The sequence below is a fragment of the Oncorhynchus gorbuscha genome, linkage group LG14 (assembly GCF_021184085.1).
Source record: "Oncorhynchus gorbuscha isolate QuinsamMale2020 ecotype Even-year linkage group LG14, OgorEven_v1.0, whole genome shotgun sequence".
Taxonomy (NCBI): domain Eukaryota; kingdom Metazoa; phylum Chordata; class Actinopteri; order Salmoniformes; family Salmonidae; genus Oncorhynchus; species Oncorhynchus gorbuscha.
This window is the reverse complement of record NC_060186.1, coordinates 70,501,341-70,514,443: the sequence shown is the minus strand read 5'-3', so window position 1 is coordinate 70,514,443 and position 13,103 is coordinate 70,501,341. Positions and strand designations below refer to the sequence as shown.

General features: G+C 42.4%; 1 protein-coding gene across 3 annotated transcripts; it reads left to right on the top strand.

Moving 5' to 3' along the window:
- Positions 1–2,038: 2,038 nt before the first annotated feature.
- Positions 2,039–9,151, top strand: LOC123995364 (syntaxin-binding protein 6-like). 3 transcript variants are annotated; one of them, XM_046298914.1, is made up of 7 exons: positions 2,039–2,233; positions 2,881–3,040; positions 3,920–4,050; positions 4,434–4,758; positions 5,056–5,154; positions 5,774–5,943; positions 6,684–9,151. In XM_046298914.1, the coding sequence occupies exons 2-7, from the start codon at positions 2,887–2,889 to the stop codon at positions 6,705–6,707; spliced, it is 903 nt and encodes a 300-aa protein (XP_046154870.1). In that variant the 5' UTR covers positions 2,039–2,233; positions 2,881–2,886; the 3' UTR covers positions 6,708–9,151. The 3 variants fall into 3 exon arrangements, with proteins under 3 accessions (XP_046154870.1, XP_046154869.1, XP_046154871.1); XM_046298913.1 differs by having other exon boundaries at positions 2,053–2,233; positions 5,771–5,943; XM_046298915.1 differs by lacking the exons at positions 2,039–2,233; positions 2,881–3,040 and adding an exon at positions 3,145–3,181 and having other exon boundaries at positions 5,771–5,943.
- The last annotated feature ends 3,952 nt before the right edge of the window (positions 9,152–13,103 follow it).

The window sequence follows — 13,103 nt, the reverse complement described above, 5'->3', positions numbered from 1 at the left end:
TGCCATCAGGAGGTTTTTTTAATATGATTTGTGTAAACTCAGCAGAGTTTTTAAAAATATGATTTGTGTAAACTCAGAAGTTTTTTTTTTACTGTCTTGTGAATGTTAGCTATTTCATTTCTCCTCAGATGTGTTTGAAGGCCTTCCTTGTTAGATCAGACTGTCAGATTGCTTGGTATTCTACTCTGTCATCCCAATGCCTTTGCTCTAACACCTGGTTCCCACTATAGGGCCGATCCAAATCAAACTGTGCTGGCACAGATATTTTATTTTCACATTGTCCTTTCTAGCATGGTTCTAACAGCTATGGCGGATGCATAACCAGACCAGGCCAGTACAACACAGCATAGCTTGGTTCTGTAGTATGAAAGGGTATTGAGAAACCTCTTAGTGAGTCTTACCCATGGTTCTCTCCTTGATTCGGCATATCCTTGTTTACATGTCGTCCCACTGGGCACAGACGTCAATTCAACGTCTATTCCACGTTGGTTCAACGTAATTTCTTTGAAATAACATTGATTCAACCAGTGTGTGCCCAGTGGGATGTTGTCACTGTTACACTCATAGAGATGATAGGTTCATCGTCCTTAGGATACAATTGACCCATTCATGTGCCATAACGTGTAAGTGACATCGATGTCTTCTCTTAATTTCGCATAGAGTTGTAATTGAAGACTAAATGAAGTACTGTAACCTAGGGAACAGTGGCGGCTGCTGAGGGGACGCTTATAAAGGATGGAACGGAGCAAATGGAATGGCTTAATACATGGAAACCATTTGATACCATTCCACCAATTCCGCTACATCCAATACCACGAGCCCGTCCCCCTTCACCCATTACCACGAGCCCGTCCCCCTTCACCCATTACCACGAGCCCGTCCCCCTTCACCCATTACCACGAGCCCGTCCCCCTTCACCCATTACCACGAGCCCGTCCCCCTTCACCCATTACCACGAGCCCGTCCCCCTTCACCCATTACCACGAGCCCGTCCCCCTTCACCCATTACCACGAGCCTGTCCTCCCCGATTAAGGTGCCACCAACCTCCTGTGCTAAGGAAATGTAATTGTGATTGTGTTGTGGGTCGTCCACCCTTCAGCCATATTGCCTTTTGCCTTCCACCAGAGGACACTATTTTTCTGTCATGTCTCTTCTCCACTCACTGTCTGATCCACTCATGCTCACTCTTTTTAACGGTCGCCACTTGTTACCACAGCCACAAAGTAAAAAAACGCATTTTTCTAAAAATGTATCTTCTTAAAATGTGATTCAAAACCGAACCTTAACCACCCTGCTAAACTTATGCCCAAACCTAACCTTAAATTAAGCACATTTTTGTTTTCATACATTTTTACGATAGCCAATTTCGACTTTTGGGCTGTGGTAACTAGTGGAAACCATTTTTCCCCGTTCCCTCTTCAAATGAATGACGTGGTGCTTAACCTTGGTAAACCATTTGTTTTACATTAAACTATATCTCTACAGCTGTCTGTCTGTAGTCTCCGTGCATTCAACATTAGGCCTACTTTTGAATAAATAAAGACGAGCCATATCAGTGAGCTTTGGAAATAGTGTCGTGGCAAATTCAACTTTTTAACGAGGCAATCAGCGGTAACTACATCATTTTTTTACACTTTTAAATGAATGATATGTACCCACGGATTCTTGAAGAATATAACTTATACATGTCTCATGAGCCTAGTTCAACTGTCACACTAAAATATAAGCTTGTGTTACTCCAATGTTTGGAAACAAACACTATATAGCCTCAAAACATAAAAAAAACAAATAATAATAAAACAACCCTTTTGATGGATCCTTACATGCATAGCTGTCTATGGAGAGTGAATACATTTATCCAGCACAATCATATTTACCAAACCAGGAGTGAGGGTGCCGTTGCTATTGTTTTTGCTGCTGATTTCCTGTTTAATGTATTCCTGAGAAAGCAACCTGCAAAGAGTAAGCCTATGAAGAATGATGGTAAACCAAGATTAAAATCATTCTTGTATGAGATTCAACCCAATAAATCATTTTCCCCACGTGACTTCTAACTTGTTCAAATGGGATGGTCTCCAGACAGAGTCACCTTCTCCTCAATGCTCTGGAGTAGAAATTGAACTCGGATTGTAAACCTTGTGACGGTTGATTAGAGGTGGCAGCCTGACAGTTATACGAGTCGTTTGGTAATCAGCTGTTTCTGCATCTTGGTGGAGTAAAACAACAAAAAAGGTATTGTATACCATACAACTTGATTCTCTCTTAGTTGTATGTCGAGGGTTACTAAATAATAATCGATAAAGCATTTGGGGATTTTGATGATGATAAATGTAATCAAATTGAAACTAATAAAGAGGACCCATGACACATTCATTTTAATCAGTTTAATGCGTCTCCCACTCTTAACAGGTGTGCAGTTTACCTTTCACTAGCTACAATACAGATTGTTTCACCAGATAATGTGGTTTAACCGAAGAGTTTTGGTATCCATTACTAGGAGATACAGGATCGGTACTGCTTGGTGTAACACTTTGGCGACACCGTCTTTGTCCTTCATTTACGGAAACACGGGTCTCGTAAGTGGCCCATTGCAGGTGTCGGTTTTGAATGTAGAAAATGTTATTTTAATAAATTCTTGTTTTGCTCCATGAAGAATTATCTGCGCTACACTAAACACTAAGTACCCTGTAACTCCCAGTAATTGAATACAAACAAATCTTTGATACACCAGCTAATGTGATTTAACCAATGTGTAGCTAACCTTTCACATACGATGTTATTCATTTAGAAGACCATACACTAAGCATGTGACTCACGAGTAAAATACTCAATATTTTCCTTCATCAATCTGTTTTGTCTATTGGCTATCCTACTCCCAGATCACTATGAATATCCAGTCAGTTATCAACAGGGAAGTGTTTGCCCCCCGGGATGAGAGGATACTAGTGGCTGTGGAGGTTAAGAGGAGAAAAAGGAAAAAGGTTCCCTTTCTTCCCACTGGAGGCAAGGGAGAATATATGACATACATCTGTCTGTCAGGTAGGCTCCTGTAACATATTTCTCTATGACATACATCTGTCTGTCAGGTAGGCTCCTGTAACATATTTCTCTATGACATACATCTGTCTGTCAGGTAGGCTCCTGTAACATATTTCTCTATGACATACATCTGTCTGTCAGGTAGGCTCCTGTAACATATTTCTCTCAGCTGGGACCATTGTGACTTGAATTTTAAATCCAGGACTTGTTGATCTGCTGTGTATATAAACAACTCTCTTGTTCAGGATTAAAAGGCTACGTTTTTTAACCATCTCATGGTGGATTTATCTGACTGGAAGGATGCAGAGGTATTCATTGTGTTGCAGTCAGGACATTGTGATGCTGGCTATCTAATACCACTGAGTCTGACGTTGTCAGAGGACATGGATCCTATAATTGAGCAGGAAGGATCACTTGCATATTATTTAGATGTTCAGTGTCACTCACTCTCCATCCATAGTAGCTATTGTTACTGTGATGAAGTCACCCAGAGTCATGGGCATTCACTGCCCCAGTGTCCCTCGAGGGACTCTTCACACCGTCCCAATTACACCACTGACGGAAGAGTGACTAGTGTCCTCAGCTGGCACTGCCAGTCTCCCCCATTACAACCCCTCATATCGTTTGAACAAGAGAATCCACTGAAGAAGAATGGGCATTGGCGGTCTGTTTGTTGATCTGTGATGGTGACTGGTCCTGTGTGTGTCCAATGTTTGTAAAAAATCAAACACACGTTTAGTAGTGGAAAGTGAATCTTAAATCTCTTCTTTATATCCTGTCTTCATTGTAGTACTGTGTAGATTTACTTTGATATTTTTACATTATATGACTGTGCTTTGGTTTCATATTTCTAACCGATGACCCCTCCTAATCCCCCAGTGACCAATAAGAGACCAGCCCAGCTCCTCATCACCAAGGTCAAGCAGTTTGGAGGCTCTGCCTCCTTCACCAGGAGGTCACAGTGGAGCGTGGAGCAGCTCCGCCAGGTCGATGGCATCGACCCCAACAAGGTGACGTCATCATAGAGATGGTATAGATGTGATATTCTGTGTGGTGTTTTTTTTCTTTCTTCTGTGTATCTTAGCCTGTACTGCCTAGATCCTCTGGAAGTCCTGTATCCCAAACACATCCATTTCATTCCTCTCTCCTTAGCCCCCTCTGCCATGTTCAGTTTCCCAAAGCAGAATGGATGAGAATCAGTGGCTCTACTAGTCTAATTAGCCCCCAAATCGCAATCAGATCTTGATGGATAAAGGGTTGAATTGGGATTGGAGCACCAGCATTCTGACCCATGTGTTTCTGGGTGATTGGTTTGGTCCACTATTCTCCTCTACTGTCTTGTGACTTCTCTATCGTATCCCTCATCTGTATACCCTTCTGTAATCTCCCACAGGACTGCCCAGAGTTTGACCTGGTGTTCGACAACGCCTTTGACCAATGGGTGGCCAGCTCAGCGGCAGAGAAGTGCATCTTCATCCAGATCATGTACCACGCCTGTCAGACTTACTGGGAGGGCAAGGAGCGGGTCCCTGGTGGCCTGGCTAGCCCAGCTGGAGACCAGCAGAAGGACCAGAGAGCTAGTCCAGGGGCCCAGGTTAGCCCAGGATCCCAAGGGGGCCAAAGAGGAGGTCCAGGGGCCCAGGCTAGACGGAAGAGCACAGTGGGTCCCAGGCCCCGCCAGACTGAATTTGTCAACTGTCAGTCCAAACTCACAGGAGGTAAAGGGGTGTGAAAGGAGAAGCGTAGTCTGTCAAAAGTCATTAACAATTCACTCCCTTCCCCTTGGTCCTAACCCTTCCATGTTTGCAGATCGATGTGCATTGACCTAGGGGGAAGTGTTAGGGTGCAATATTGACCAGCTATCAGTTTGCATTATTCTGAGACTGTAGGAGTTTTTTATCCTCATGATATGGCATGGACTCCAATTCCCTGTTTGATTCTGTACTGTCTATTTGCCCTATTGATCATGGTTATGATACAGCTTTTATCAGTCTCATTGGGTGTTATTCTAACAGATGCCTGCACTGTGAATCTGGTCATCTACCGTTGCAAGGTCTTCTTCAACCGCATGAAGAAGGGGATGGTTTCAAAACAAAGCAGTCCTCAGGCTGGAGGTAAGGGGACAAAACAACCGTCAATAATATAAGGACAAACCTTAGTGGTAGGCCTATGGCTCTATCCTTTATATTCTCCTTTATAATCCTCTCTCAGGCGATGGATGGTTTTGTCAATTGTCCTCTGTAACACCTCTCTCCGCTACAGTAGAGAATGGCTCTTCTATGAGGTTGCGGCTAGCTGACTGGCGACTTTGTGTCCAAACCTCCTGCTAAAATAACAAAGGCTAGCCTTGAGTCTGCGGGGTAGGGAGACTGAGAAGAAACGCGGCTCCTCATGGAACCAACTGACGTGTGTGGTGTGTGTGTGGCACAGGGAGAGGTGCCAGGCAGTAGCAGGGCATAGAGATGCAGATCAACAGAAAATGTAGGGCAGTCTCTCTCCTAAATTGACCAGTCCAGGTGGTATGATCTAGCCCCCCCTACAGATTTTTACCTCTCTCTCGACAAACATTAGTTTAGAATAAACGAAAGCAAAGATGGCTAGATCGACATTTTGATTCTGTCTCTTGGATGTTGTAACATAATGTTATACCTGTTTGGTATCCTATCTTTGGTGTGTGTGGTCATGACCAGTTTTTGTCTCTGTCTCTCTGTTTCTCTGTGTGTTGTGCAGCAGGTCACAGAGCAAGTCCCAGTGGGCAGCGCCCCCCAGGGGACAGTATGGCTAGTGTAGTCAAGAGGGCAAGCCAGGCTCTGCAGGAGCGTGGGGAGAGACTGGGCCGTGCCGAGGACAAGACAGTAGACCTGATGCACAAAGCCCAGCAGTTTGCAGACACTGCCCACAAGGTGAGACGTTGCGCTGTTAAATATCAACACCACAGACACACGCTAACACACCACAGACACACGCTAACACACCACAGACACACGCTAACACACCACAGACACACGCTAACACACCACAGACACACGCTAACACACCACAGACACACGCTAACACACCACAGACACACGCTAACACACCACAGACACACGCTAACACACCACAGACACACGCTAACACACCACAGACACACGCTAACACACCACAGACACACGCTAACACACCACAGACACACGCTAACACACCACAGACAGTTGGGCGAAAGTTTGATTTCAGCCTCTGAGTTTGGTCCAGCCATGCTTGTGACGTGTGAGCTACTTAACATGTATTATGAAGTGTGTATCATTCCACACTATGCTGTGTAGTTGACCTTGTCTAGAATACCTACCCAATGAGAGAGCCAGAGGGCTACCAACACCCCCATACCATTAGGTTTTACAGTAATTGTGAGCCAATCAATCCTCCTAATAAACTCTTCATTTGGAGAGGAGGCATTATAAGTATACCGGCGTAACACTCTCATTGATGAGAACATACACAGGTAATTAACTCATTCAATGTTTATGTAATTGGATGACATTGGTCATCTAAAACTATTAGGCCCTAGAATGCTTTAAAGTGGCCCATCAAAGAGAAAATACCTTTTTATTTCAGGGGAAATGAGCTAGAATGTGAAAATGATGAGACTTTCTTTCTCCTCTAGCTGGCGCTGAAGTATTCAAACTAGAGGCATCTCTTCCTGTGGGTCCGCTCCTGGAGTCAGTGGCCCTATTGCACCTGTTGATTCTATGGATAGTAACTTCTATACTAATGTTGTGCGGAGGCATAGTTTAGTTGAAACCCAGTGGACGCTGCAATTCCTCTGTGAAGAATCCTATGTTCTGAGAGGAGTGGAGGGTTGTGGTACTTGCTCTTAGGACATTGACTATGTCAAAAGGACATGGAAACCTTTACAGATGGGCAGTGGAGGGACGGCCCAGTTATGGACCTCCTGACTTTAAGAATGACCTTTAACCTCCAGAATGGGACCTGTGGATCACATGACGTTGTCGTTTCATGGCATAGCTAGCTGGTTTACTGGATGGCCACGTCGTCACAATGCTCCCACTGCTTGAGTGTACTTGTCTTCCCTGCTTCAGTAGCCTGTGCTCTGATGACGAGGACTTTAGATTTTGGGGGTTTCGCATGTTTTTAGATATTTTAATATTGGCATATGAATTCTCAGTAAAAAGCTTTTCAGGATTCACGTGTCTTCTCCGCTATGGAAGTATATTTCAATGGTGGTTTTGCTCGTTACATAAATAATTGATCCCTTTATGACCGTAAACAGGCACACGCATAGAGAGCAGCTGGTGAATGTTTGATTTAGATTGATACTGGAGAATCCATTTTACCCATGGGAGGGGTTACCAATTAGTCATTTAATGTTTGAATGGTGTTGAATGCGTAAGTATGACTGTTTCAGGTTACTGCCTTAGTTTTGTGCTAGCTGGTACAGGGGTATGAGGAACACCTGGTTAAATGCTGCTTTATTTTCTTTGCATGGTGATGCTTTAGTAAGTATAGTCTTGATTTCTTGGCACTTTCTAAATATGACTATTGTATGGATTCCTATATTGCACTATAATTTGCTTTAATTTGCTTCCACTATTTTTCACTAATTCCTCCACTACCCTCTCCCTGCTTGCATCATCCATTGATTAGTCACTAATCACTATTCAAACCATTGATTAGTCACTAATCACTATTCAAACCATTGATTAGTCACTAATCACTATTCAAACCATTGATTAGTCACTAATCACTATTCAAACCATTGATTAGTCACTAATCACTATTCAAACCATTGATTAGTCACTAATCACTATTCAAACCATTGATTAGTCACTAATCACTATTCAAACCATTGATTAGTCACATTAATCACTATTCAAACCATTGATTAGTCACTAATCACTATTCAAACCATTGATTAGTCACTAATCACTATTCAAACCATTGATTAGTCACTAATCACTATTCAAACCATTGATTAGTCACTATTCAAACCATTGATTAGTCACTATTCAAACCATTGATTAGTCACTATTCAAACCATTGATTAGTCACTATTCAAACCATTGATTAGTCACTATTCCAACCATTGATTAGTCACTATTCCAACCATTGATTAGTCACTATTCCAACCATTGATTAGTCACTAATCACTATTCCAAACTCAAGTTGATCATCTATCGGATCCTTGTCTATTGTCTTTGTCTAATCATGTGTGAGTCATTGATCCCCGGTCTTGTCACGTTATGTGTCGTGTGTTTTTGTCTGTTGCACCATGTGTATCGTAATTACATGTCTCATGACCTTTTAATCTTTAATTGCTGGTTCCGTGTCAGAGACTTGAGTGCAGCCGGTATATTGGTGGGTTCGTGTATGTAGACCAGGGCTCTTCTAGGTGAGGTTGTAAGCAAGATATGGAATGTTGACTGAAGGATTGCGTGGGTGATCATAATCTCGTCCACACAGCCAGCTCTCTATGTGGTAGCAATTGAGCCTGGGGACGAGGTTCATGTGATGACGGTTCAGAAGGCCACTGTCGAGAAGAGACTTCTGAGTTGGTGAGTGATGAGGGTCACACAGGCTTGTTTTAAGGTTGAGTGCTCTTGCGTAGGCCTGTGGTTGTTAAATTTCTTTCGACACCTAAGTGTTTTTATTGTACACAACACTAATAAATAAATTGATATGCTTTATCAGCTGGGACAACATGTCCCACTTCATGCTTAACCTGTCATGGAATGAGAGGGGAGCCTAATCTGTCTTTCAACTACTTGTATCTGAATGAGACTTAATTGTGGCAGTTAACTAAGGAGACAAATCCTAAAATGGCACTGCATGCTTTCTGTTGCTCTGTTACTGTTGGTGATCTGATGAAAGATTGGCTAGAATCTAGATGAGTTGAAAAGTGCCTAAACTACCCTTTTTTTAATATTCTGATCATGGAGTTGAAACCATGAACTGATGTTATTCTGAGAAATGGTGACTATTTAACATAGTCTTAGAACAGTTCTTGAAGCTCTGTTTAGTGTCAATGTTAACATGAGATTTGTACTGTTTTTAATGACAACTTTAATTACCTTAACACTCCTCTTTTTGACCCAATAAATGAAATGGGACCTGTCTGATGTTCTGTGTTCATTTTGTCAGGGCCAACTGCAGGGCTCTCTAACACTCTTCCTGGAGAGCTACTACCATCCTGTAGGTTTTCACTCTGAATCTAATCTAGCACACCCGATTATAATAATTACATGGTTGATAAGTGGAATCACCAATGTTCACCAATGACTGTTGAATAAAATAAAATGTTTGCTTGGAATATTTTGAGATCCTGATTGTTACTCCCATTTCCTCAATCCTGTCAAACCACTGTCCAAACCATTAACAGGCAGGTAGCCTGGCGGTTATGAGCATTGGGCAGTATTTGAGAGGTCGCTGGTTTGAATCCCTGAGCAGACTAGGTGAAAAATCTGTCGAGGTGCACTTGAGCAAGGCACTTAACCCTAATTGCTCCTGTAAGTTGCTCTGGATAAGTTGCTCTGGATAAGAGTGTCTCCTAAGTGACTGAAATGTGAAACTATAATGTAATCAATTGGAAAATATTGAATTCATGCACCTGTCTATATTTTACTGTATTGTATATCCAGGTAGCTTGGTCAGCATCTATAGATCAGATGAAAACAGCTCTGGTCTCTGGAGAATACAGTACTTACAGTATTGATGCATCTATACTGTAGTGAACTTAAGCCAACACCAAGAGACCTCGAGGTTCAGACCTCTTGGTGTATCAGTTGTTGTTGAGTTGACAGTCGCTGGACCTGGTTTGAGTCCCAGTCGGGGCTACTCTTCAAATTCGCTATGATACAATGTATGAGGACACGTTTATTTTTCTTATAAATGCCAACGCCTGTGCTCACACAGGGCAGAACAGACATTCCATCAGAGATGACAGATCTAGATTGTGGATCATATCATTCATTGTATGTGGTGTGATAGGAGTTTGTTTGTGGTACTATATTTACAGGCCCTGCGATAGACTAGTGTCCTGTCCAGGGGGTGTACTTGTACATCAAGCTGCCACGCTACCGAAACAGATTGCCTTCGGACCCAAGAGTGCTTCTGGCTCGTATAAGCCAAGGCGCCTGACTTCCTGTATTTACAAAATGTAAATAAACTACATAGATGCTCCTTTAGTAGCATAATGTAATTGATGATTTACTCATCACTTTCACATTGTGGCTCATCAATGTGTATTTAACCTTCATGGTCACACCAGGAAGTGTCAGTATTGTCGTATCGACGAAGGAGATTTCCTGATGCCTAAAGTAGACGTATCAGCAAGAAGGGCTGGTCGTGACTTGGTGGCCATGGAGACACAGTGACTTTGCATGGATCTTATATGGACCATGACTTTGCATGGATCTTATATGGACCATGACTTTGCATGGATCTTATATGGACCATGACTTTGCATGGATCTTATATGGACCATGCCTATTCCTGCTTGGATGTTAACATCTCAAGGACCCTTGGTTTAACTCAGACTCAGACCGCTGTGTCACGAGTCATGACTAGTGGCCAGGGACACAGAGGTTGTATTCATTTGGACACAATGTGGCAAATTGTTTTTCAACAGAAAACAAAAATAAGCGATTCTTCCCTGTTTAACTCCATTTTATTTATTTTGGTGCCTAATGAACAACCAGGGAGAGCATTTAAACTTTTGGTGATATTGTCATCAGTGATACGAGGTGAAAAATCTATGTGCCCATGAGCAAGGCACTTAACCATAATTGCTCTGGATAAGAGTGCCTACTAAATGACAATTGTAAATGTACTGTAATAAATGAATCACGATTTCTTGTTAGTCAGAAAAGGTGGCTGTAGTTCTCCAGTGTACCACTGTGGGGCGCAGCTGTGCAGTGGTGACTGTAGTTAAGGGATGGTAATAGGGTGAGACTGGCCCTAGACTTGCCCCCCTCCAAACATGGAATGTAAACAGAATTGTCTCTTAAAGCCCTATTTATTTTATTTTTATTTCAAATCTGGATGACACAGGGCCAATTGAGCGCCGCCCTATGGGACTCCCAATCATGGTGGTTGTGATACAGCCTGGATTCGAACCAGGGTGTCTGTAGTGATGCCTCTAGCACTGAGGCGCAGTTCTTAAGACCGCTGCTCCACTCGGGAGCCAGAATGCTCTTTCAACCAGTTTAATAGCAGAGCAATGCTTTTGAATCAGCAGAAATGAAAAGACAAGACATTTTCCTTATTTGAGACTTCTTATTATCTTCCTGCTTTCTATGAAGGCCATCTGGCTACAGACTAAAGGACACGCGCTCTCGTTGATGTTCTGGTTGAAATGGACATCTCACACACATCAATGCCCTCAATCCAAAACACAGGGCTCCAAGCAGTCTTTTCCAGTGATGGTATACAGGTGAAAATGGCAAGCCAGATTAGGCAGAATGCTCAGATGAGGCAGAATGCTCAGATGAGGCAGAATGCTCAGATGAGGCAGAATGCTCAGATGAGGCAGAATGCTCAGATGAGGCAGAATGCTCAGATGAGGCAGAATGCTCAGATACACGTTCAATCTTTGTGTCAAAAAATCCAATAGTTTAATAGTTCAATTTTTTATTATTTTTATTTTTTATTTACTCCAAACATTTCTTATCTTATCCTCTGTGACATCAGAACAGAGAAACTATTAAAAGAGCTATTAGAGGAGCAGACAGTTATCTGAGGCCCCTCTTACACGCTCCAGATTAACTTTGAATAGGGGAACAACAAAAAATAGATTTGTTTGAGCGAGAGATTTTTTGTGTGTGTGTGTGTGTGTGTGTATCTATCTGTGTCTAGGGTTCTCTAACCCGACTGTATATAGCTATTACCCTGCACATTGATCTGGTACTCTCTGTATATAGCTATTACCCTGCACATTGATCTGGTACTCTCTGTATATAGCTATTACCCTGCACATTGATCTGGTACTCTCTGTATATAGCTATTACCCTGCACATTGATATCGTACTCTCTGTATATAGCTATTACCCTGCACATTGATCTGGTACTCTCTGTATATAGCTATTACCCCTGCACATTGATCTGTTACTCCCTTTATATAGCTATTACCCCTGCACATTGATCTGGTACTGGTACTCCCTGTATATAGCTATTACCCTGCACATTGATCTGGTACTCTCTGTATATAGCTATTACCCCTGCACATTGATCTGGTACTCTCTGTATATAGCTATTACCCCTGCACATTGATCTGGTACTGGTACTCCCTGTATATAGCTATTACCCTGCACATTGATCTGGTACTCTCTGTATATAGCTATTACTCCTGCACATTGATCTGGTACTCTCTGTATATAGCTATTACTCCTGCACATTGATCTGGTACTCTCTGTATATAGCTATTACCCCTGCACATTGATCTGGTACTCTCTGTATATAGCTATTACTCCTGCACATTGATCTGGTACTCTCTGTATATAGCTATTACCCTGCACATTGATCTGGTACTCTCTGTATATAGCTATTACCCCTGCACATTGATCTGGTACTGGTACTCTCTGTATATAGCTATTACCCTGCACATTGATCTGGTACTCCCTGTATATAGCTATTACCCCTGCACATTGATCTGGTACTCTCTGTATATAGCTATTACCCTGCACATTGATCTGGTACTCTCTGTATATAGCTATTACCCCTGCACATTGATCTGGTACTCTCTGTATATAGCTATTACCCCTGCACATTGATCTGGTACTCTCTGTATATAGCTATTACCCCTGCACATTGATCTGGTACTCTCTGTATATAGCTATTACCCTGCACATTGATCTGGTACTCTCTGTATATAGCTATTACCCTGCACATTGATATCGTACTCTCTGTATATAGCTATTACCCTGCACATTGATCTGGTACTCTCTGTATATAGCTATTACCCCTGCACATTGATCTGGTACTGGTACTCTCTGTATATAGCTATTACCCTGCACATTGATCTGGTACTCTCTGTATATAGCTATTACCCCTGCACATTGATCTGGTACTC

Bases quoted from the DNA above. Each gene is read 5' to 3' on its own strand.
- LOC123995364 (XM_046298913.1), top strand. From the start codon at position 2,887: ATGAATATCCAGTCAGTTATCAACAGGGAAGTGTTTGCCCCCCGGGAT. The intron at 5,155-5,770 runs GTAAGGGGACAA...TGTGTTGTGCAG, and splicing joins AAGCAGTCCTCAGGCTGGAG to CAGGTCACAGAGCAAGTCCC. The intron at 5,944-6,683 runs GTGAGACGTTGC...TTTCTCCTCTAG, and splicing joins TTGCAGACACTGCCCACAAG to CTGGCGCTGAAGTATTCAAA.